At 38.2% G+C, this 25170-nt stretch overlaps 1 protein-coding gene and 1 long non-coding RNA gene across 8 annotated transcripts in view; one reads left to right on the top strand and one right to left on the bottom strand.

Annotated features, from left to right (window-relative positions):
• The window catches only part of pex5la (peroxisomal biogenesis factor 5-like a), a 53742-nt gene extending 32692 nt beyond the window's left edge, over positions 1 to 21050 (top strand). For 2 of the 5 annotated variants that reach the window (XM_077717239.1, XM_077717236.1), the window contains 12 exons: positions 1295 to 1492; positions 1821 to 1944; positions 2403 to 2496; positions 2677 to 2706; positions 4631 to 4726; positions 9543 to 9659; positions 10712 to 10855; positions 12043 to 12113; positions 13190 to 13408; positions 14465 to 14630; positions 16100 to 16257; positions 17092 to 21050. In XM_077717239.1, coding sequence (XP_077573365.1) covers positions 1295 to 1492; positions 1821 to 1944; positions 2403 to 2496; positions 2677 to 2706; positions 4631 to 4726; positions 9543 to 9659; positions 10712 to 10855; positions 12043 to 12113; positions 13190 to 13408; positions 14465 to 14630; positions 16100 to 16257; positions 17092 to 17293 — 1619 coding nt within the window. In that variant the 3' untranslated portion in view covers positions 17294 to 21050. The remainder of the gene's footprint in view (positions 1 to 1294; positions 1493 to 1820; positions 1945 to 2402; positions 2497 to 2676; positions 2707 to 4630; positions 4727 to 9542; positions 9660 to 10711; positions 10856 to 12042; positions 12114 to 13189; positions 13409 to 14464; positions 14631 to 16099; positions 16258 to 17091) is intronic. The other 3 variants (XM_077717240.1, XM_077717238.1, XM_077717241.1) reach the window with 3 other exon arrangements.
• A 1753-nt stretch (positions 21051 to 22803) lies between these two features.
• On the bottom strand, positions 22804 to 24707 carry LOC144196970 (uncharacterized). Of its 3 annotated transcripts, none has more exons than XR_013326440.1 (7): positions 24575 to 24707; positions 24286 to 24380; positions 23585 to 23683; positions 23340 to 23494; positions 23124 to 23274; positions 23024 to 23061; positions 22804 to 22940 (listed from the first exon to the last, which is right to left on the bottom strand). It is a non-coding gene; the product is annotated as an uncharacterized LOC144196970 (long non-coding RNA). The 3 variants fall into 3 exon arrangements; XR_013326441.1 differs by having other exon boundaries at positions 23427 to 23494; XR_013326439.1 differs by having other exon boundaries at positions 23124 to 23494.
• Between the last annotated feature and the right edge of the window lie 463 nt (positions 24708 to 25170).

Here is a 25170-nt window from a genome sequence, read left to right as displayed (position 1 = left end):
TTTCTTTTTCATGCAAACTTCTCTTCAGGCAATGTCCTCCTCCCTTGAGTGCATCGCCCCAATATTTGTAATTGTGCATGTCATCTAAATAGCGTAAGTCACGGGTGACAAGCATATGCTCTGATTACACCCAGATTTCAGTCAACAAACCCTCTCAGCTGGTTATCATGAAACAGCAGCATGCCAATTATCTTGTCATCCTTTTGCAGCTTTGAGCTCTTGGGGGTGGGTGGGGGTCTTGCCTTGAGATTGTACAAATGTGAATTTTAATAGTTACCACCCATTGTATAAAAATGTACACCTAAATAAATACAAGTGGCAATCAGAGGAAAAACAGTGCGAGTACAGGATTCTAATAGCACTGATGATGGAAAACAGTAGGATATTGCTATTCAGAAAATTGTCAACGTCGTTAAAAACAACAATTACAGTGTTGATTTTTATTTCTTTTTTGATGTCAGCTGCTGGGAATTCTGATGATTAAACTCTGCAACTCAAAAATATGGAATGTTATGCGACGTGATGTCAGAAAATGTCGTTAATTTGGATGTCAAAGAAAGGAAATTGCACACAAGAGCCATTGGCCTCCCTTTTTGAGACCATAAAATGTATCATGAAAGTCAATTAAATAGAATGATGATCCTCATTGTAGGCCTGACATATATTTAGATTTCTTTCAAAACAACAGCACCATATTATTATGTGGTGACATGCCTAGCTTTTTCTCCCAAGACAACCGAAAAACTGTCATCTAAAGTAATCAACAGACAAATAAATATTCATGTATTTTTTTTCCTAAAAAGTTTGATTTTCAAATCTCTTCCTTGAATAATTGATACATTGCAGTGGGTTTTATCTTGGCCAAAATATGTAACTTAATGCCAGTATAAAGTTAATGTTTCTAATGGTGGCTAAGATGCAGTTTTATTTTATTTTCAGTGTTTTCATTACATATCATTTTAAAGATGATTTTTTTTATAATTAGCATAAGCCGTAACTTTGAATTGCTATTTCTGCTGGCTCATAATTTGCAATTTATGTATTTAAAAGAAGATATGTGATATATTCAGATGAGGATAGCACTTTTTATTAACCAGATACAAGATATTGCAATCTAAAGTCTACAATTGGCAGGAATTGAGCATCCTGGGAAAAGGAGAAATAATTTGTGCTTTCTGCGACTCCATCTGGGCATTGCATTTCCTATTGAAGCCAGTTTGGAAATGATCAAACAGCTAAACAAATTCAGATTTACTGAGCATGGAAGTTCCAATAAAAATGTTGTGTTTGGCAGTTCTGTCGTCAACATTGGATCTACTGGACCTCAGTGAGCCAAGCGAGCAAAAAAACAACAAAGACAAGAAGAGTCCCCGTCCGTCCCGGCGTGAAAAGCAGAGCAGTCCGCAAAGAAAAAAGACTGCTGAAACAGAGCTCATCCAGGTGGACAGAGAACAGAGGACACGGACACCAGAGAGGGCGTCGCTGGACTCTGGTATGGTTGCTGTGCAAACATAGTGAGGAAGAACTCACTAGGAACTAATTAAGCAATTCGTTTAACAGCAGTGAAGTAAATAATTCATGGCATCAAGTATATCCCTGTTTCTATTTGTAGGAAGAAAAAACATCTTTGAACTGCCAGTAGTTGATATTTTTAGAGCACTGCGTTTTTTGCACTTTCTTTGACATCTCAGACTGTTTTTTTCCTCTCCAAATTTCCATTGAACTTACTTTAAAAACAACTTTAAAATATTTTTGTTGCCTCCTATCCTAAATTCAACCAGCTTAGTCATGATTTTATTCATTCTTACCTCTGTTTTCAGCAATCAGTGGTTCACCTTTGGATAAATGGGAAGACTTGAACCCCAACCCCGAGCGAAATGGTAACAGAAAGTGGAAATTGGAAAGACGGCGTTCATCCAAAAACTCCTCGAATGAATTTCTATGGTAACCATTGTCCTGGAAAATAATGCTGTAATTTCTGCATGCTGAAGGGCCCTATTTTCTTAGAGTATCCATTTACGTTGCTGCAAAATCCAGCGCAAGTGCTAATTTCACAATGTAGCTCTTCCACATAATACACCCGCCAGTTCTGCTTTTACCAGTTACACATCAGCCTTCCACTGAGCAAAGCAGTTTCTCCTTAGGTTGGGTAAAAGATAAGTAAGAGAAACTTTAAGGGGACTGAAAGAAGCATGATCATTAATGTGAAAGGCTCTGCAATGTTGGTATCTACAACATCATGCCTCGTTCTATGGAATCTAGGCTTGAAGCTGTTCCTGACAGTTATACATTTAAAAGTATAACCATAAAAGGTCTTGTTGTAGATGAATTCTATTTTAAAATGTCAAGTGTAAATGATCGGATTGTAAAAATTGATTTCAGCGACTTCTGTGTTATTTTAGGTCCATTGACTGTAAAACCCAATTAGAGCCATCGAATAAGAATTGTTTGGACGCAAACACCAAAGCAGAGCCAGAGTCAGCTTTAGCGTCTCAAGTAAGTGTTTTTTTATTGTTGAAATCATCAGTCTTGAAAAGAGATCCTGCTTGCAATTTCTACATTGATTAACTGACATTACAACCCCGGAACAAACCATTACTACATGTTAACCCTTCAAGTTTGTGTGTGATTGTTCCGCCATCATTTGACCTAACACCTACAATTCTTCCATTTCAGCTCAACAGACAGTATATTAGTGGAAGACATGTAAGCCTCCCTATGCATCCTTTCATTTCATATGGAAAGACTTCAACATTTGTACCACAAAAATAGCCTGGCACCATTTCATGAAATTCGATTTCCAAAATGAGCAGTTTAACTTCAAGCTGAAAGGCTCTTTTGGGGAATTCCATATTGGTCCTTGTGGTGCTACATGGTCCAAATGTCAAGTGCTTTCTTGCTGGGTGGATGTCTGTGCAGGTCTGCCAAAGGGGTCTTATTTCTGATGCCATTATTAGATTAATAGCCTATGAATTATTGAGTCTTTTTTGACTCTGAGCCCATTAGTGTTGATCTCATCCAGTTAGCTAAGCATACGTCACCTTTTCAACACCTCCATTAATGATTCATTTGGTATTAAAGATAGCCGTCCAAGATGGATGGGAGTTTCAACAAGCTCCCTACTCCAAATTAGTTGCGTTCAAGAGTTGCACAGTTCATAGTTTAGTCTCCAAAGTACACACACACACACAGTGTGCATGAAAATACTGTGGGTGTGTTTTGCAAAAGAATCAACAGAACAATTGGACAGTTCTTTTGGGTTGTCGAAAAGTGATTTTGTCCAGGAATGATCTCTGCTTAAAATGCATTGGAATTTTGACTCTCTGCCCTCAAATACATTTTCTTAGAATGCAAACAATAAATCAATGTATAAAATTGAAAATACCAACAAAAATACAGAATAATTTCATATGCATGTTTCAAAATGCCAAAAGTAGACAAAATCCAACTACCTAGTATAAACAATACACATGTATACTCATTAGCAGATGTGTGTTCTATTCAATATCATTCTATTCTATTTCCATCCATTTCAGCAATTTATCTTTATTAGATTGCAGGGGGAAGTAGAGTATATCCCATTTTGATTGGGCAAAACATGCAGGACTGGTCTCCAACCAGTCACAGGCACATAGAACAACAGAGAGTGAGATTCGAACCTGAGATTTTTAAAGATTTTCTGCTAACCACTAGGGTTCTGTGCTGTCCTTTGTTCAAATTTTAAGAGAAGAATATCTCTGTGTGAGATCCATTGTTTTTTTCTGAAAGATGAATGAAAAACAGGTGAGTCACTGAATTGGTCTTATTCTTATCTTCACATCTTTAATAGTGAGTGTAATCTAATGATTACATTTTTTATGGTGCTCTATCTTAGCTTGTAAAGAGGCTTTTATCGGGTTTGGGGCTGAATTTTCTATAACGTAATGTATAAATGGAAAAAAAAAACCCATAAAATGAAAACAGCACATTACTGTCATCCATCCATCACACTGAGATTATGTAACCCATTCCAAGGGAACAACACTAAGTCCACATAGACATTTTAATTCATGAGTCTGAAATAGATTTGATGACCTCATGTTTCCTTATCTTCATTCCATATATAGTCGTTACAATAAATCCCACTTCTTAATGTGAAATCCTTCAACCTGTGCTGTGCTAATGTACAGCTATTACTGCAAATTTGCTGAGCCGCTGGCTTTTAAATTTAACTATGAGATGTTTGAAGTGAGACCTGTGATGCGGTCAGCGTATTTTGGGGTGTATAATTGCACCGTGCAGGTGCAAGAGAGCAGATGGCGGGATGGGGTGAACCCCAGAGAGGTTGGCTGAGTACAGCACGGCGTTGGGGATGAGGGTTGGGCCGCTGGGCCGCTGGGCTGCTGGGCTGCTGACACGAGTGATTGAGCTAAGCATGTCAGGGGCTTTGTTGAGGAGGAGATATTCACTCGTCCCTGAGAAAGCAGACAAGGCTGACCCCCGCACACGATCCCTGCCTGTCTCCCTTTGGCTGAATTTGTGCCTGTGTGTGAGTAATGGGCTATACGTGGATGATTAATAGACTGTGTTTCTGCATATAGTACATAATATATGCTATGAATTGTGCCTTTTGCGCATGCTTGTGTCACAGGCTCGTCTAACCAAGGATCAGCGGTGGGGCAGCGCCCTCCTCTCCAGACATCAGTCCCTAGAAGAGGAGTTTGAGCGAGCCAAGGCTGCTGTGGAGGTAGGTAGACTGTCACTGTTTTGATGGAAGTTTGTTTACATAACACCTGTCACTTGTGAAGCAACAAAATATGCATTTGTGTTCCGTACCACTGGTTAGAAAAGTAAAGCTCTTCACTGGATACGGTGAAGGTTTTGCGTTCTCATGGAGTTTTTTCAAGTTTAATGGCTCCATCATTTTTAATAACATTCCTGTTCAGTAATGAGTTTTTATGGATTATTGTTTCAAACTTTTTTTTCCACTGTATCAAAGGTTGCCAGCACTTTGTTTCATTTGTTGCCATTCATAGCAATAGACATCGATTTGGTTTTAAGGTGGCAGTCATTGAGTTTAAACAAAGTACGGGCAACTAGTAGCCAGCTTGACCATTCGTGAGCGTCTACTAATCTTTGCGACCCTTGCCGACCCATGCCATGTCCAGTACAAGGTCAGCTAGATCACATTGTTTTGTTTCCAGATTTGCTATACAAAGCCCACACTTTCCCCCAATAATGGCAGTGAACTTTGAACTATTGAGTTGCTTGACTGAAGACTACATGCTGTTGCATACTGCGTTAATAAATAATAGAGATAGGAGACAGGAAAAATGGTCCGAAAGTGAAAGTAGCAGTGCAGCACACTTGTCCACTTGGGGGATTCCATCCTAAAATTAGCACTGATGTCACAGATTCTGTCAGCATTTAGCCCTCGCAATATTTGTCGTCAGAGCCGCTGGAGGCCATGTTAGAGTGGGAGATATTTAAAGGAAGAGAGGCAGAGAACACTGGGGCATGGATCATTGATTGGTAGGTAACAGGATCTCCAGACTTTGAGTGAGGCAGACTTCAACTATGGGAAAAGCTGCATGCTAGTGGTCCACCCTTTTTGGGTTTCAGTTTTCATCAATATCCACAATCAGATCATTTTAGTTCTTGCATTCCCTAAAGGGTCAAAAGTATTGCAAATGCCTAGCAGTTGTGTCAACAGAAAAAGAAATGAATTAGAAACAAATATAAAAGCTGGATTTTGGGCCGTTCAGGAGCACTGGGAAAATGTTAACTGCTGCATAAGAAAGAGTCTTACAGTAGTTTTTTTTAATGGTGAAAACCTTTCACTCTACTGATTAATTAATTACATGTTTATTTTTTGTACTGGATTGGGCAGTGCAAGTACTTCCTTTACTCCAAAAAAATAGCCAAATTTTGGGAGTTAGTTTAAATGGTCACTTTAAGAAAAACAAATTAATGCATGGGAAAAATAAACTCTAAATAAATTGAATAAACTAAAGAAAATGCAGTGGTAAAACCAATTTGAACAAGTTCGATCAAATGCATTTTATTTTTAAAAAGGAAACTATCTCTATGGGAAAAAAAGTTGTTTATTTTAAGTCTAAGATGGAATGTAAAGTAAAGAGCATACATTTGGTACATACCATTTTGGAAGTAGTCAATTTCTTATTTCATTTGATTTTTTTTAAGATGTAGCAGAAATGTAAGAAAAGTTAAGAGCCACATAGACAGCTGATGAAAAAGCTCTCCCCAATGTCATCGATTTGATAAAATTGCCCCTGATTATAGTAAATGTAGCTTTCATGGCATGACAGATCCAAATAGAAGGATGAAATGAGGAATGGTGAAATGGTTTGAAATTGATGAATAATAGCGGGTGATGTAACATTTTCTCAATGCGTTAGTGTCTCTTCATGCTACATTAGGGCACTTTCAATTACTCTCGGCATTTTGTGTTGTTATGCTTCACTTGGGTAATGCAGAATAAATTGTCACTTGTTTTGGGTTAAAGATGAGTGCGCTCTATTATTACCTATTATCTTTTAGAAGATCAGCACAATGTGTGGTCTTGCTTATTATGAGATGCAGAGTTGTTTGCCAGATTGTGCTCTCAATCCACATAGAAATAAACAAGATGAATGAACAATGCTTTTACCCTCAATTCGACAGCAAGAAAAGTGAAGTCTGATTGCAATTTGGTTGTTAGGTTTTGCACAAAATATATCTTGTAGTAGGATTTTGAAATGTAAGTGGCAGATGCATCACATAGATGTTAAAAGGACAACAACAACAACAAGGTTATTGTTTATTGGCAAGTTTTCACAAAAGACCCCCATATTTTACCTGCCAGCCTGGATAGAAACATATTATTTGTTAACATTATTAATCACATTCTGCAATTTTATCACAAAAAGTAGAAGTGGACATGCAAAGTTGACCAAGCAACTTGTTTGACCTTAATGGTTTGGTCGTATTTCAAGTTGCGCACTGTAGTTTATAATCTCCAAGTTCAATTCAAATCAAATTCAAACATTGTAACGTCACCTTTTGTTGACAAACTGCCTGACGATAAACGCTCCCCTAGATTGCTACTTGGTATTTCTGCCGACAGAGCAGAAAACTGCACATGCTGAGCTATGTGTTATCACCGACATTCACATCATTGGTAATTGCATTGTGTGGTAAAATACAACCGAGGCAGTTTGTACTGGCCATTAAGTGTGTGTTTTCCCCTTATCGCGTCTTCGCCTTTCTATTTAAGTCTGACTGGCCGTGTGGACCAAGGCATAGTTGTCAGGGCCTTGTTAGCACTGAAAGGCCAGGCCAGCCCGGCCGCCTCGGGAGACGATGGTGAAGTTCCATGTGTCACTCATGAGTAATGAAACTTTTTGGGATGTAGGGCCAAGATGGATAGCCCCTTTTATTGCTTTCTTTTTTTCTATGGCATGTTCTCAGGCCTGCAGAGCTTTTAGCGGAACAATGGATTCCATTGAAAATGTTCTGACATCTTGCCAGTAAATGTATAGTCAATGAGCAATGTAAATTCAATAATCCTAAGGGCTCTAGATTCCTACACTGATCTTAAAAATTAATTGAAGCTATTAAATTTGACTAGGACTGCCTTTTGGTCTAGTGTATATGCTTTGCACTTACTGCCACCCGCCCAAATTTAAACGGATTGGACGTCTGTCCTTACCAATGGCAGGGAAAGTGCTAATTGACTGATAAAATGTGTGCTTCAGATTCATCTTGAATACATATACTGAAGCTCCTCTGCGACATAATTGAGAAAAAGCTCTATTAAAATAAATGGATGAAGCTAAACACTGCATTATATACCATCTTTACCAGCTAAATTAAAAAAAGATCACCATAGAATACGATAAAATATCTTTGAAGAGCATGGAATAATGTAATTAATGCCTTTTGAATCCCCAGTAAAACAATATACAGCTACATTAATGAATAGAGTAGATTCATTTGAGCTACCGAAATGTTGCAGGAGAGGATAAGGACAATTAGTCACTAGGGCAACATAGTGTTCTGCTTATTGTTACATTCACGCGCAAAAGACTGCTGTAGATTTGTATAGCCGTACTAGGATTAATACTAGACTCCATTTACGTACATTTGAATAGATTTTCATAATTGCAATGGTCATTTCAATTGACATTCTAAATTTGTCTGTAAATGTAAAAAAATCAATTTAAAAAAATGACGCTTTGCACCTTTGAGATCAAGATACAAGTCGCACATAGTACTCATGTACTGCATGCTTGTTACTCTAGCAAAGATTAATAATCAACGTGTATGTGCAGCAGTTTGGGATGCCATGAATGACTGGCAAAGTACCCTTGAGGCAAACATTTGTTTGGTTTTGCCTCAGCTCTGTTGACATTGCCTTCGTTTTCTGTTGTCAACATGTATTCATGGTGTAGCCCATTCATTTTTATAACATACTACATTCTGCTTCTTACCGTTCATTCTGAACAACATGGGTATTCAATACACTTCAGTGCTACATGGAAATGTAAATTAACTTGCCTTGTTTCACATAATTGAACTGACAAACCCAGTATTATGTAATAAGGAAAGAACAATTTTACTACACTGTACCATTTCATACTACAGTACTTTCTGGCATTTTGGAAGTCAGCTCATTTATACTTTAAATGGAGTTTAATGAAGCAGTTTAAATATTGAATATATATTGGACTAGTTTGTGATTTGGATGGATATATATATATAGAGAGAGAATTATAATATTGGTGTATCGTCAATAAGTTCATATTATGTGTCAGCCATGAAAAGTCACCTTGAGGCAATTTGGTTTGGAATGTCAGCAGCTGCCAATTACCTGTATTGGCTGCTTTTCAGGAGCCACAATGGCCTCATGTCATTTGGTATCCTCCAAAGAGAGCAGATGAGAAGACCTATGACACAGACACAGTCTTTTACAGGAGTTCTCGGCCCTGATCCAGTCGTCATTGTCGGTCCACACGCTTGCCGCGCACGCTCCCCCAAATCATAGAAAATACTTTGGCCCAGAATGGAGTCGCCCCTAAGTGTAGCGCAGGAGGTTGTTGTTCTGCTCTGATTGGCTCATTCATCCCAAATTGGCCGCAAATCGCGGAAACTGTCATGAATTGAAAAATGCCCGAGCCATGTTGACATGAACGTGCCACACCGAAAAAGCAAGCCAACACCTTTCATTCAACTTTGACCTGTGAAAAGACAAATTAATAGTTTTATTGCAGACTGATGGCACACATTCACACACACAGGGTGTCAGAGTATACTTTATTTATTCTGTAAATGCAGAAAAATGGAACTTCCAGGTAAGGCTGGCCATCTTTAATAAATATTTGATCTGTAGTAAATAACCTTTCAGCAGGTGGTTTACTAAGTGAAATGCAAATGTCACATGGACATAAAATGTGCACGATTCATTCATTCAAATCTGTTTCCTTGCATTCCTTGATTTCATTAACCCCCCCTTGCTTCATTCTCCCCTCCCACTCCTGCCCCTTTGTTTCTGTCGCCTGTAGTCGGATACAGAGTTCTGGGATAAGATGCAGGCAGAGTGGGAGGAACTGGCTCGGCGAAACTGGCTGACGGAGAATGAACAAGCCCAGATTCCCTCTACGGTCTCTCCTTATGAGAAGGTCAATATTGTCTGGCATTTAGAATTGTTCAAAATGGGGCTCAACCTACAATACATTATCATTCTGTATCTCTCAAATCAATAACAGTAAGAACACTTTGGTTCCTTTTTTTTTAAATCTACGTAATTAAAAAAGCAACAAATAACCTCAACTTGGAATATTTCTATGTATTCTCTACTTAGTATGCAAAAGTGTTAACATTTATGGTTATAATGAAGTGTGAAATAAAGCATGCACACAATTCATAAAAATAACTTTAGTTCAAAGCTAGTCCAAATACGCCATTACTCCTAGTTCTAATTATTCCATGCAATTCTTACAAAACGGGAGTGTGTACTCACAACCCCATACAAAATTCATCTTATGGCTATTTTTAGAAATGATTAAAAACAATTTGATTTTCATGTGCAAATTGTTATGTTGGGGAAAAACTCTATCTATTTGATCTCTTGCTTGCTGCAAACCTCAACGTTCAATTGAACATTTGAAATTGGAAGCTTCAAAGAATAACGGACAGAATAGGGGAATAAAATATTGTATACTTCATCTCATGCTTTCCTTTGGCGTATCGAAGAGCCTTTAACAGGGCAAAAAATTGTATTTGCTACATTTTAAAATGAAATTTCAAATGTCTGGCAGCGGTTAGGCAGTTCAAACATGAATTTTCCCAAACAGCAAGGAAAGGTTTCTTCAGTATTCTATATATAGCATGAATAATAGTAAATATGAGCTCAAAACCCCTGAGCTGACCTTCCCCTATAAGGAAGTCTTAAGTGAGACGCCTTGCGGGCCTTCAGATTGATCCCCGCGCAAAGCATGTTCTTTCAAAGTCATCTTGCTCAGAAGTGTTCGTAAACACGCTGGGGTAATCACCGTTAGAAAATTCAAAGTTTAACATTTAAAGAGTGGGGGGGAGCCCCAGGGGAGCCGAGTCCAGGGTTTACGCCATGCGGTAACGATCGATTCTTTGCCGTAGCTTTGTTACCGAGAGATGTTGACGTCACTCACCACTGAACTTGTTTTCTGTCGGTGTTGTTTTTTTTTGCTGACAGGGTTACTACTTCCACACAGATAATCCCTATAAGGACTTGCCTAATGCGTTTGAGGAAGGGCTGAAAAAGTCTCGAGAAGGAGACTTGCCAAATGCCGTGCTTATGCTGGAAGCGGCTGTCCTTCAGGACCCTCACGATTCAGAGGTGAATGCATTGATGAAGGTGCCAAGCCAAATAAATGGAAATGCCATGTATCTGTGCTGTCCTCAGGTTTGTTTTCCACCCCATCACAACGTGAGATGCATTTTTTTTTTACAAAATATGCTTACTCTTCAAGATCACATAGGTCGACTTGACTATAGCAAGTCAGAATAGAACGCTCCATCATGGCAGATTCGTGCTGAGGGAAACTATTGAAAATGTATGGCTTGGTGACCGCCAACTGTGTGAGACAGATTTGCTTCTCAGAGCACTCGGCTCAGACCTGATTGTGCGGAAATTCTTTTGTTTACTCTAACAAAAGGGCCTAGCTTGCTCGTGCTCTTGATGGGAATTTCCATTTGACTTCCAAGAGGAATCTCAGTTCATTATATTTTATTCCAACATCCCCTTTTCCTAGTCTGGAGTGACCTCTTTGCAGGTTGAAAGAGCAAAGCCAGTCACATCAAGTGCTTTTTTTGGTATCCCGGGAATATACAGAAATGTGCCAATTTCTGCAGGGAAAGGATAATCCCTTGGTGTATGGAACTAATACGATTCCAAAATTCACCTGAGGCTCTTTGTGGTTGCGTTTCCTCCATCAGGAAAGCTCTGAAAAATTATTTCTCCGTTTATTTAAGAGAACAGGGCCAAAAAAAAGGCATTCAATAGAGATTAGCTATAGCATTAACAGGTTTTAAAATGAGGTTTTACAGAGACAAAACACAAAAGTGATTTAATATTCTCTCATGATGGATTTAGATTTTGCCCTCTTAGGCTTATTCCAGGAACTTGCTGATACATTCCTTTTACTTTACTTTGTACTTCATACTTTAATTCAAATGTTTTTACATTGTTTTATTTAATTATACTTTTTTTAACATACAATCTACATAACCTTAGTCTCAGTCTGCAGAAAGTCCCCACCTTGTGGACTTCCTGTGTGTGGCTCCAGTTTTTTTGACCTAGCTCTACAATGTCTTCTGTGTCTTGTATCTGTCTTACTACTGCAACCAAGAAATTTCCCAAATACGGGATGAAATCAAGTTCTAATCTATTCTAATAACAAGAGATTTGTGAGAGCAAAAAGTCTATATAGGAATATCTATAGGCTGTCTATTGTGAAGGAGAATTCTCTTGCAGAGATGTCCAGCTTTTCCTCACATGGTCTCATTATTGCCGCTTCTCTGCAGGCATGGCAAGTTCTGGGGACAACACAGGCCGAAAATGAAAACGAGCAGGCTGCAATTGTCTCTCTCCAGAGGTAAATGAACAAAGGTTGCAATTTTTTTAGTTGTGGGGAGGGGCAAAACTGTCAGTGATGTTACTACTGTAACATCCCACTAACTTTCCATTGTAGGAGAAAGCCTAATTGTACAAATGCACTTTTGGAATATTATAAATAATATTCCAATTCAAGTCATATACAAACGGAAGTTAAAACAAAACAAAATAAAAAAAACTGACATTTATTGGGGCGCAAATGAATCCTGGCAAAATACACAGTTAAATCCAAGAAATGACGACTTCCCTTTTATCAAGTTTTTATTTGTGAAGCAAAGTGAACCAAACAAACAAAGTATAAAGAGGCAATTTAATATAAATTGCCTCTTTATGTAGGCCAGACCAATCAACAAGAGACCACAATTCCCAAAAAGTAAAATTGTTTGATTCCGTTTCTGTGAAATTGAAAGTAAGCCCAAAAATCAATCATTGCTTTTCCAAATAAGTGTGATTACTAGAGAGACCATTTGTTTCCCCACTTAATCACCCAGACAGTTACCAGTCAAATATGAGGTGCTTGAGTCCACAATGTCTTTTTGTTATGCAACAACAGCCATCTGTGCGCACAATGTTTTAGTATGAAGTGAGATGAGATGTTTTACCTGGCTTTAGTTCTGTTGAAGCCAAACTGGGAACAATTTGGATCTTCCGCATTTTATTGTTATTCTTTTTGTGCCTGCAAATGTAAACATATAATATAACTAATGTGAGCACTTTAGATTTGTTTCTTTTCTTCCTGTATTCAAAGCCAAAGGACTTTAATTTATGTAACTCTCACTTGAGATACACTGGAGTGAAATAATTTATTTAGGGATTACCAGAGATTAAGAGTTTGGCCCATGAGTTTATCAAGATAAACCTTGCTTTTGGCCCCTTTTCGTCTTGAAACTAAGCCAAGATGTTCATCCAAAAGAACTCTGCTTGATCTGTGTGACAACAACAACAACAACAGCAACAACAACACTTTCTATGCACGCTAATCCAAGGGCAAGAAATACAGAATATAATCCAGCACGCAACCTCACTCTCTCTCTCTCTCTCGCTGTCTTCATTCAGGTGCTTGGAGCTCCACCCCAACAATCTGCCGGCTCTAATGGCCGTGGCGGTGAGCCTGACCAACACGGGCATGCGTTATGAGGCGTGCGAGGCTCTCCTTCGCTGGTTTAGACACAATCCCAAGTACAAACAGCTGCTGAAGGGCAAAAATCACCTTGTGGGATCCCCAAACTCCCAACGCAGGTTGTCCTGTGCACCAAACATGGGAAGGCATGAGAGGTAATGGACCAAATGGTTGCTGACGATGTAGTAATGCTATTAATAGCCATGTAGCATATATACTGTATACGTATATTCACTTATGATTCTCTTGAATTGCTTAATAGTATTCCTATTCCCCATTTTCTGTTTTTATGTCTCCTCTACCTTCTCAATTTCATCTTAAATAGATAGTTCCACCATTTAAAAAAATAAAAATAAATGTATCATTTTGCAAACCCAACAATGTCCAAGCATCTGAACAGGATTTTTTAATAAATCATCATAAATATCAGCAATGCAGTAATTGAACTGCATACTTAAGAATAATTGAACTTTTTTTTAATTCAATATTTTAAACATTAAAGAGACCAGTAAGACCATTAAAATGCCCACATATTGTGAAAATATGATTGTTAAATCACAAGTGGAAACCTGCAAAAAATACATCATCCAAAACTCTTGAGCAACGGATCATATTGTCACAGCACATTTTTATCGTGTTGAACATGCTCTTTAATTTTGCTCTGACATTCAGTGAGTGTGTCAAGGCTCAAGCTCCGAGAACCACGGCTGGTGCTGGCATTCTTTCGCTATCTTGACAGCCAGGTCATTCATTCTTTTCTCCCTCAACCACTCGCAATTCTTGCTTGAGGAGAAAAGGCTCCTTCCTATCTTAAACCTTCTAAAATAGAGATTTTCCTCTTTGAACATCAGATACAAAAGGCTTAATTCTTTGTTCGAGGAAAAGAAACCCTCTATCAAATCATTAATCAGCTCGTCAAAGTGAAGAGATACAGGTACATCCCAATTACTGTGATGTTCCCGCTAATCCATGTTGGATCTTCCCAATTCTATTCCATTCTTTCTACTTTTTTCCCTCCATCCGCCTCAAATAAGCCTGCTGGTTAACAGCTCTTTGCAATTATCCACTCTATCTTTCACTACCATCTTCCGTGTATACTTGTAATGTGCCTGACCACATGGGGGAAAAAATGACTTTCAGCTGAATATGTGCAATCAATTGTTTTCCCCTCTCATTTGGCAACACTAATCTTCCTCTGAAATGTTCCACAGTGCCATGTTACCTGAGGTCAAGGAACTTTTCCTGGAAGCAGTCCAGCACAATTCGGACAGCGTCGACCCGGACCTGCTGACGGGTCTCGGGGTGCTTTACAACCTCAGCGGAGAGTTCAACAAAGCGGTGGAGGCTTTCAATACGGCCTTGTCGGTGCGACCTGAGGTATGGCTATTCTACATAGTCAAGGAAAGACAGAAATTTGTACATGAAACTGCAAAAAGGTCATTATTATACTAATAATCAACATCTACAGACTACCTACATTTGTAGATGAGTAAATTAGTATTTTTAATTTTACAAGTAGTAGTTCAAAGGTGACATCATCAAGCTTGGCGCTGTTGAAGCATGAAAAAATGGACTAAATACTTCCACTTTGGTATGAAATATTCCAATAGAGACTTTTGGTAAAACAGAGGCAGATATTATTTTATTCAAAAGACCTTCAAACACAACTAAAGCATTAAGACAGATGCGCACTTTACTAGTCATATTCTTGTTATCTTCGTTCTACAACATCAAACTGAATTTTTAAACAAAGGTTGAGATATCATCAAGCGCAGAAATAGCACAAATTATCATTCAAGTAAAGCAATACGGAACGTTAATACAATTACTTGCTGAAAATACATTGTATTGTGAAACATTTCATTGTTTAATGTCACAGTTTAAAAGAAAACAGGTCATCGCGTTAAAAGTCAAAGTCATCTTACAAGGTTGTCATTGACGCGATATAAAATTGTGATGATAGCGTACATAAGCATGCTCTAACCTTTTTCATCCAATATAGATTATGGTCAGCTACTAAAATAGATCATTTAGGTGTACTAGAAAATAATGAGGGTACTGCTGGGTTCTTTCATGGCTCTGAACAGAATAAGCCGTGTGGAAAATATGTAGTGGGTGGCTAAATGTGTGATATCATTTGCATTTTCTTTCTGTTAAGCGCACGCCCAGTTATGCCCGACAGCCCCCTTTAATCAAGAAAAAAAATCCAAACTGCCCCCTCTGCATGACTATAGAATATAGAATTGAAAAGTCATAGAATGTGCAGTCACAAAAATGTTAGAGCTCTTTTGAGTTGAAATTCCTAGCCTTAATAATCTGCTGTAACGATTTTTTTTGGAGTGAATTTAACTTGAGCCCTGTGCTCAGCCACGCAAACAAAAACAACACGAAAACATCGATATGCATCAAGGCACCCAAAGGTTTTTGGGTGTCTCTGCATCGCCTTCATGCAAATCAGCATCTGTCCTCCCCCGCTATGTCCCAGGTCGAGATGAACATTACTCACTGCTAAATCCACCTTCGCAAATCTGACTTGGTAATTTTCAGCCCCTCCCCTGCTGGAAAAACTATCTCTGAACACAAAGGCGCAGATAATTATATCCCCGCTGCAAGGCTCAACCTTAGATAAAAGCCCCCCATACTGTCGTAGACCATGACCTCTACGAGCATGTGTATGTGTACCTGCAGGTGGCCAACAAGCACAAGGACACCCTGAGTGATGTAACTCCTTAAATTACCCTTGTTAGTTTAGCAGGTAGCTGACTCTGCCATTTTAGCGTTTTTCACAGTAAAAATGGAGTGCATTTTTTGGGGGGATAATTCAGATCCATCTCTATTTTTCTCAGGATTATTTGCTGTGGAACCGACTAGGGGCCACTCTGGCAAACGGTGACCGGAGCGAGGAGGCGGTAGAAGCGTACACGCGAGCTTTGGAGCTACAGCCGGGATTTATCAGGTCCCGATACAACCTGGGAATTAGCTGCATTAACCTCGGAGCACACAGGTGAGGGAGTGCAATTGCTTTGGGGTTGGAATTAAGAAACAAGTTGGAGGGAGACAAAGTTGAATCCTTGGAGAGACATGCAAGTTTTCGTCACTGCCAGACAATTCCTATAAAACTAATGAAATGTGACCACACGCAACTATATGCTCAGGTCTGCCTTGTTCTTATTAAATCGGAGGCTCAACAGCTGTAGGTCCAGCTCAATAACAAAAATAGAAGAAATGGCAGCAATATGTATGATTTTTTTTCACTGTTATAAAAAAAATGAATCAAAAAGCTTTAATAAAAAAAAAAACAAGCAGTCAGAAATATACATGACAGATATGACATAGTGTTCTAAAGTTGAAGATTGTGTCCCAGAAATGTTATTGGAAACAAATTCCTAATAATTACTGAGCAACAAAACAAAACAAAAACAATATGAACGGCAATGTCAAGTGGAATTGGTCAGTTTTTCCATTTGATTCTAGGATTGACCTTAAAGGGAAAGTAAACCTTCACATTTTTGGGCCAAAACGGGACAAAATGCAATAAAATCCCCATTCTCGGTTAAGAACTAAACCGAATAATGACTAGGGTTGGGGTTAGGTTTAGGGTTAATGACTCAAGATAGACAAAATCAAGTTGAAACAGAAAATGTCATTGAAATACCATCTTTTCAATGAATGTAAGGGATCAGTGAGAATCCATCTCTATTGGTGAAGGCAAAGTAGTCCAAAAAACGTTTTCAGTTTCAACTGGGATGGCCTGGCAGTGACAGGTGTTTTTTCTTCACCATTGACAACAGTTGACGACCAACTACTTGAACATTAGAGATTGTGTTTGTTTCCCCAGGGAGGCGGCAAGGAACTTTTTAACAGCCCTCAGCCTTCAGCGGAAAAGCCGAAGTCGGCAGCAATCCCACCAGGTCATGTCTGGAAACATCTGGGCCGCTCTCAGGATAGCTTTGTCCATGATGGACCAACCCGAACTCTTCCAGGCTGCAAACATTGGCGACTTGGATCTTCTCATGAAAGCCTTTAACTTAGACATTTAAGGAATTGGAAGCCAGTGCTTGCCAGGATCTAATAGTGGACACGTGAGAATGCACTGGATGTTACGCAACCTGTTTTTATTAATGCACGTCCTCCACTCGGCTACCTTGGAGCAGTTGTGAGGACAGGTTCTTTCAAGCGACTGCTTCCTGACGGATTTGCACTGCAATTTGCGAGTACCCCGAAGAGCACAAGGACGAGCGAAGATTGTACAAGCCATGCCTTAGAGAATACATCAATTAAAAACAGGCTCTCTCATTGGAACAGAGCTGAAGCGCAAGATCTCACCAAGGGAACGTCATGTACAGTTTGCTGTTTGCACACAACCCAAGATGTTTTGGGAAAACAACGCTTTCCCAACTCAATTACTCCAAAATATTCATGATCTGATGCAGCTGTCGAGTGAAAACAAATGCAGCGGATTACCTGAAATTCACCTGACTCTTCCTGGCTCGGATGATGTTCCCGCATGACTTCAGAAGTTTCCTTATTGCCCTTGAGACAAACCTCTAACCTCGTCCATCTTAACTGGAACGTGTAGGCCAGGTTGTGTAAGCCTTATTCAAATGCATGCCAAACAAAATGTGGTCATACTATTTTTATGGCAACACAAAAACTAGAAGGCATTGCACCCTGTTATACTACATGACTAACCTGGTTTCACTTGTTCTGGTTGGTTCAAATATGTCTTCTGAACTGGAAATATTTCTGAGCCATTTATTTTATGTCATTTTATTTCTATTTTTTTTCCACTCAGTCCCAGTTGGGTACTTGTTTTGTTCATTCTGAGCAGGGGTAACCAAGTCCGGTCCTCGAGAACCCTATCCAGTCTGTTTTCTATGTCTCCCTCTACCAACACACCTGAATCAAAATATTGGGATCGGTATGAAGCTTCAGGACGACTTGCTGATGAGTTGATTCAGGGGTGCTTAGAGGAGAGAGATATGGAGAACAGACTGAATGGGGGCTCTCGAGAACCGGACTTGGCCACCCCTGACTTGGAGGGTTCCAAGAATGCTACTTTTGCAGGTGGGCAACAAATTTAAAGAAAATACATTTTGCTTTTCTGCAATGTGTAAGCTCTTCAAACATTGCCTGAGTGGCCAGGCATCATTTGAACTAAAATTGTTTGTGCAAGAACATCACATTTTTTAAGCAGAAACCATCAAAGCTAACATTTGTACCAAAAGTAGTGCAGCTCTGTTTAAAGTTTGAGATGCCACGCTCATAGAAAAAGTGTGTTACCTATGAAGAAAAGCAATTTAGTCAAGAGTTTGGTCTCAAAAACATGCTCAAAGTTATATAATTGATCTAAAATGTGTGTCTTCTATTGGGGTTATTGTCTGAAAGTCACAGGGTCAAGTCAATAAGCCATCACTTTTCAGTGAAACCGAGTAAATGATAGCTCACCTGCGGGATTTTACGGTTAGCTCAGCAACTGACTTTTTAACAGGCCTGGCTGTGGCTCTGCCAGTATGAAGATTGCGCTGGTGGGGGCCGTTCTGATCCTATGCAAAGGTCACGTTTTATGTTCTGTGGACCTTAAAAAAACGGGCCATGAATGCTATCAAGTCAAGCCAGAGCCCAGTGTGAGACATTCATTTTCAATTACAAAGCAGCGTTTAAATAACGACGAGCCTTTCAGAAGAAAACTAGAGCAAGGCAGCATGAGGAAAACAGTAGTGAAAAAGTAGTGATAAAATAGGACGCCTGTTTAAAAGGGCTCATATTGTCAATTACAACAATTCAGCAAAGCGACATGGAGAAAGATCAGTAATATTCACCTTATGATAAGCAATTTTTGCTAAGGCCATTGCTCGACATTGAAGAAGTAAAAGTAAATTCATTGTACTTCAAACTACATATGTATAGTGGGGGAAAAAAGTAATCCACAAATGTACAGTATTTGATGGTTTCTTCCACAACAAACTTCAACCATGAAAACCAATCATATCACAACAGACAACAGAATTTTGTTCATAGAGTTGGTTATAGTAGTCCAAAAGAAATAACACGTTAAAGTGAATCAAATTTTGAGCGACTAAAGCCATCGTCTTCCATACTTGATTGACTAATTTGCTCATTTCAAAATGTTCCACTCAGCATTTTACAATCATACAAAGTCAGAATATACACACAGTTTGTCTGCCATTTGTGTAGCCATAAAGCAAGGGTCAGGTGAAACCCACCACAATGTTTTATGGCCTCCCAACATTTTCTCATTGACATTTCTCCCCGCTGTCCTTGTTATTTCAATTTTCTCTTCTTTAAATGCAGCCACATAAAAATGTCCGTGAGGCTTTGGATGAGTCTTTTGTGCTTCTGTTTCCCAGCTGTCCAGCACATCTGTGTGTTTTAGCAGCCCCCCCCCCCCCCCCCCCACTGTGTCCTACATGCTGACATTGCCAGTTACCCGTAAAGTAGCCAATACGAGCCTCCCCGCACCTTTCTTTTAATTCTAATAAACGTATGACAGTTGTTTAGAAAGACAAATGGAGAGGCGGCTCAAAAATGAAACGATGATGTCCCTTTTTCAACAAAAAAAAATCCTATCTAGTTTTCTGATCAAGATTTGTGGGCCTTTGCTGTTTTAGCTTGAAATGAAGATGTTATTTTTTTAAAAGAAATGTTGAATGGCATAATGTATTGCATTGAGTGTCGGTTAGAAAGCAACTTGTTGATACCTCTCAGGTAAACTATCATAGCGCATGCTCCTGAGGAACAAGACGAGCTTAATCGCATGCCAGACATGGACATTAAGTTGGTATGCATGAACGTGAGCCTGTTTTCTTTTATTCACAGTAATTTATCAGCATATCAATTAAATCTCATAGCAGTAAAAGCGCATATACATACATCTATATACACACTGTAAAATGCTATGGTTAGAATGAGCAACTACTGAAGGGAAACATTCATGAATCAAAAGCTAACTAAGGAACTGATTAGTGCATTGCAGCTATATTGTTAGGAATTTTTGGATTGTGATTTATGCAAAACTACCGATAACATTTTCTAATAACCCCAACCATTAGAGCCATACATTATGTCACATGTGTTTTCATTGTGAAAATGAATTCTGAATGAGCTGAAGCCGTTTACATCGTACCTAATTAATCACATGGAATCATGGCATTTAAGTGCTATGATGTTGACAGAGACTGTGACAACTTAATATAAATTAAAATATAATATTTAGAGATGGATATATAGACAAGATAAATATAAAATATTTTTTGATTCTGTATCATTAAAATATGACATATGTATGTGTATCTAATATTTTAATGATACATAATTAATATATATATAATATAATATCTGTCCTATTTTTCCATGTGAAGAATTATGATGATCTTGCCTTGAGACTATCCAAACAACAACTCTTTATATGTGCCTATTCAACTTCCATGATTTGAAGTGTTCTTAACGCTAACTCTTTACAAGTTTTTGTCCAAATTGTTAATGGTTGGGGTTTCAAAGTGTTATCTGTATAGTTTTATTTTTTCACTCAAGTGTGGAAAAAAGATTTTGGTGGTTTGTTTAGCCATGTATCTTACATGTAGGAAAAAAATGATATTTTGTTGGGCTGGAATTGAAATAACATACTTTATATACATACATCAATTCATTTAGTTTGACACTAAAGTATATGGCATATTACTCTCCTGTATAATCACAATGAACGCATTAGAACCTTTAAAATGGACAATATTAAAGCAATCTTTTCGGAAATCTAAAAAATTGTTACATATACAAGTTCCATGTGTACGTGTCTTTCCTAAATAAATATTTAAGAATGCACGTCTGACAGAAGATAGCAAAAATATTAGCAAATTTCTCTCCTGAAAAATACTAAATGAAGACCACTGGATTTCAAATACAATACTATATGTTCTTCAAAACATGGACACTGGGTAAGCATCTTTTACGCATTTTTACACATTCAATATGGCGGGACAGTATGGGCGTGATTCTACCTATTGATGACGCAGAGTTTAAATTATGCACATGCGCAGTCGCTCGCCCTTTGACTGCCGATGGACGGTTTGCAGACACACACGTAAGGTGGAGAGCTATTTACTGGCTTTAGTGCGTTTTTATAACGCTACAGGTATATTCTTTTAGGAATCGATTAAGCCAAAACGCCAACCAATATGTTAGTTTAATGCCAAGTTGAACATACCGTCGATAATTTAAGTTTGAGCTCATTTTCCCCAACGCTCGCATGTGACTAGCTAGCTATCTTAGCATTAGCGTCAGGACGACTCTCCCAGTTTGATTTTAAAAGTATCTTGCCCGTTTTACATTATTAAGTCGTGTAGAAAGACTTTTCATTTAATCAACAAAGCCGAGACATCAACGGACAATTTGTTGGGTAAAGGTGCACTCAAAATGACATCCAGATGCACGACTTTGTTTCTAGTATTGTATGTAGTGATAGTTTTCACTACAAATGCTAAACACTTCGTTTCAAATTTGTAAATGTTCTGTTTTCATCAAAAAATAATTTCTACAAATATTGTTAAGCCAACTTTCTTCTAGCTGTTCACATCATTGATTCATCGCCTTGTCTGAAAAAGGGAAAATAGCACTGAGTACTAACTAACTAACTAACTTATTTTCATTCTTTACCTTGATCGTTTGTTAAATTTCTTGCAAGAATTCTCTTGCCTGTAATAATTGTTTGGCAACTCCCAAATAGCTTGGTTAAATCAAGTTTTCTCTCTTTAGCATTCAAGATGCAGCTATTCCTGTGTGCTCACAACATGGACACCCTTCCTTCATCTTACAGGAGATGGGGCCAAATCAAGGTAATACTAGTTGGAGATTAAAAACAATCTATTGAATCTCCAGTCTCTATATATGTTAACTTTTGCTTCTTTTTTCACTCATCAGATCCGTGTCCAGACTGTGGAGTGATCTTTCTTGCAAGTTGAGCTGAATTTTGCACTGTATTCATCCAAAGGCTGGCAAAGTGGGACACCAGACCCTTCAGGTAATTATATTAGAAACTTGTATCTATCATAACATTTAATGTTGGCTTTATTTGCAATTTACTTTTCATTCCTTCTTATAGGTGGAGATCTCTGGCTCAAGTTGGAAAGTGACAAACTGGAGTCCTTTCAATTTTTTTTTTTTTTTATTTAAGCCAACAATAAAGGAGATTTGTGTTGCAATTAATTTTTTAAAAACACTTGGAGAAAAAAAGACCCCAAGACCTAATGGTCTTTTTTTTTCCTTTAATTTTTCTGTGTTTTTATTCTAAGTCAAATTTTCAATAAAAATTGCCTAAGTGCTTAAAAAAAAAAACTAAGTCTTTTTCCTTATTTTTTTTATTGTGAAAATGCTAAGTCAATAGGTGGAGAAACTCTAAGTGTTTTTTCCTTCATTATGAATGTTTCTCCACAGGTGGAAAAAATAATTCTAAGTGTTTACTATTAATAAAATATTTTCCCTTTCAAGTTACTTGCATTCAGTGTTTTGCTTGGTAAATGAAGAATAAGAAATGTAAAATTCAAGCATCTTTATTTTTACACAAAAATTGCATCTCATGATAAGTGTTCACGTAGACTGTTCAGCAGATCGATGGAGCCGTACAATTGACCATCAGTAAATGCATGCAGAGTTTTCCCCTTGGATGAAATCCTGGAAGAAAATGTTTAAGAACAATAGATTAGATCCAACAAAAATATTACACTGGGAATAATTTAAGTAAAAAAAGGGTTTACTTAAGCTGTATCTTTGCTGTCACCAGATTTCCATCCCACTGCAAAAGACAATCAACATTAAGCCATAAGAGGGGATAAAATATGGAAATATTAGACATACCCCTCTGACGAATGCTCAGTGGCATGGTGTTGTTTTTGTCCACTGCAGAGGCAGAGAGATCCAAAAATGATCTAAGTATTTATAAGCCGGATCTCCAACTGCAGTCCTCAGGGGCCCATGTCCAGTCGATTTTCCATGTCCACCAACACACCTATATCAAATGATCAGAATCTTGATCATTTGATTCAGATATGGTGGGAGATATGGAAAACATACTGGAGTAGGGGCCTCAAGCATCAGAGTTGGAGACCCTAAGGGGATGTCTGTGTCAAAAACTGCCATTCTCAAACGCCAGCAGCTCACCGCATCACCCTTTTTGTGGAAGTTTGTCTTGTCATCTTTAGCATTGATTTGTTGAAGTTAGGTGAACCCTGAAGAGAAGAAAGATACAAATTGAGTAGGTTTGGAACACATCACATGGAAAATAATACATTATATAACCTGAAACACTTGGGTCTGACCTCATCCACAACATGTGCCTTGACTTCTTTGTTCTTGTCGATTTTGACAGCATTCACCTGCTTTGTCACCTCTTCCACCGTCTTCATGGCTTTTTACCTCTACAAAACAACAGTGTGATTATGTAATTGCTTATTAAAGTATTTTGCTGAACAAATGACTCGCATTCTTTTCCCATATTCCATCATGGATGAATTTGTATCCAGTCAATCATTTCAAATACATTAGTGATTTAAAATAAAATACCCAAATGTAATCATTGCTTCTGTTTTTGTCTTCATACACGGAGGAAAAAATGGTTATTTTACCATGTTTAAACCTCAGCCAAAAATGACCCCTGCACTATTTTTGAATGAATGTCTCAAAGTTTTTGTCATAATCACATTTAAAACTGAAAAGGTCCAAGCCCTGAGGTCTTCCTTCAAGAAATTGAAGGGAAACAAGGCCAGGTTAAAGGCATGTGTATATTCTATAAGTGTACTGGTTATTCCTTACACTTCCACTGATGTCACTTGTGGGTTATCCACAGGGGTTCTTGCTATTAAAAATCAACACCAGACCAGTTAGTTTGTTTTCATTCAGGATTTGAATGCATCATACATTTTTAAAAAGCTAATTGAGCGAAGCCTTGACTACTGAACACTGACTTTTAGTCAATATACTACGGATAGAGTAAATAGATAACATTTAGAAAATGACTCACTTTGTTGACAACCAGCTCGTTATGGCAAGATGCTCCTTTAAGGTCGTTTTGGCCACATTCTCGATGTTTCCCAGCAGTCGGTGCTCGTGGAGGAACTGAAAACACACAATGGAATGATTTGTTGTTAAAGACAAAGAGCTATTGGTAACGCAATGTAGCCAAATTGTTTGCAAACATTTTGATGTCTGCGTCCACGTGTTGCCACATCATGCCAACGAACGATACTCCCGTCAAAACGCACTCTTAAAAGTAGAACTGGGGCTTCTAAATTCCCAAAATGACAACGTACCGAATACATTGTCCTGTTAGAAGTTTATCAGGTATTTCTTCGGCAAATTGTCACTTCTGAGGTGCTCTGCAGTACACTAGCGAACTAGCCCCTGACTAATCTGCCATTTTGAAAGATGGCGGCTGATTTGAACTCTGACCTCGGCCACGCCTATTAAACGTATACACACACAAAATAGTTTTCATAATGATGTGTATTAGACTCATACACGTTATTATGAAAACAACGTACTATTTTTGAGTCTATTATTTTGTGCATCTTACATGTACACCTTCAGTATTGCTACATCTAAATCAATCCAACCCTCAATAACTATTTTATGGTTATAAAACCTTTACTGCAGCTACAGCTGGAATTATTTTATAAGTATTCACAGACAAAATATTATTAACATCAGTCTGTGATTCAGATATTTTTTTTTACGCCAGCAGAGAAGTCTGGCGGTCTACCACTGCAAACTACATTTGAAGTTGTGCAACTTGTGATACACAAATAATTTCTCCCACATTGTAAATGCATTTTTCAACAAAGTGAAAACAAAAGGCACGGGTGAACAAAATGTTGTTTATTAAATTAGCCAAACATTGTAAGTAAAC

This window comes from Stigmatopora nigra, chromosome 5, assembly GCF_051989575.1.
Source record: "Stigmatopora nigra isolate UIUO_SnigA chromosome 5, RoL_Snig_1.1, whole genome shotgun sequence".
NCBI lineage: Eukaryota > Metazoa > Chordata > Actinopteri > Syngnathiformes > Syngnathidae > Stigmatopora > Stigmatopora nigra.
The sequence above is the reverse complement of the archived record's forward strand: the minus strand, read 5'-3'. Positions and strand labels throughout refer to the sequence as shown.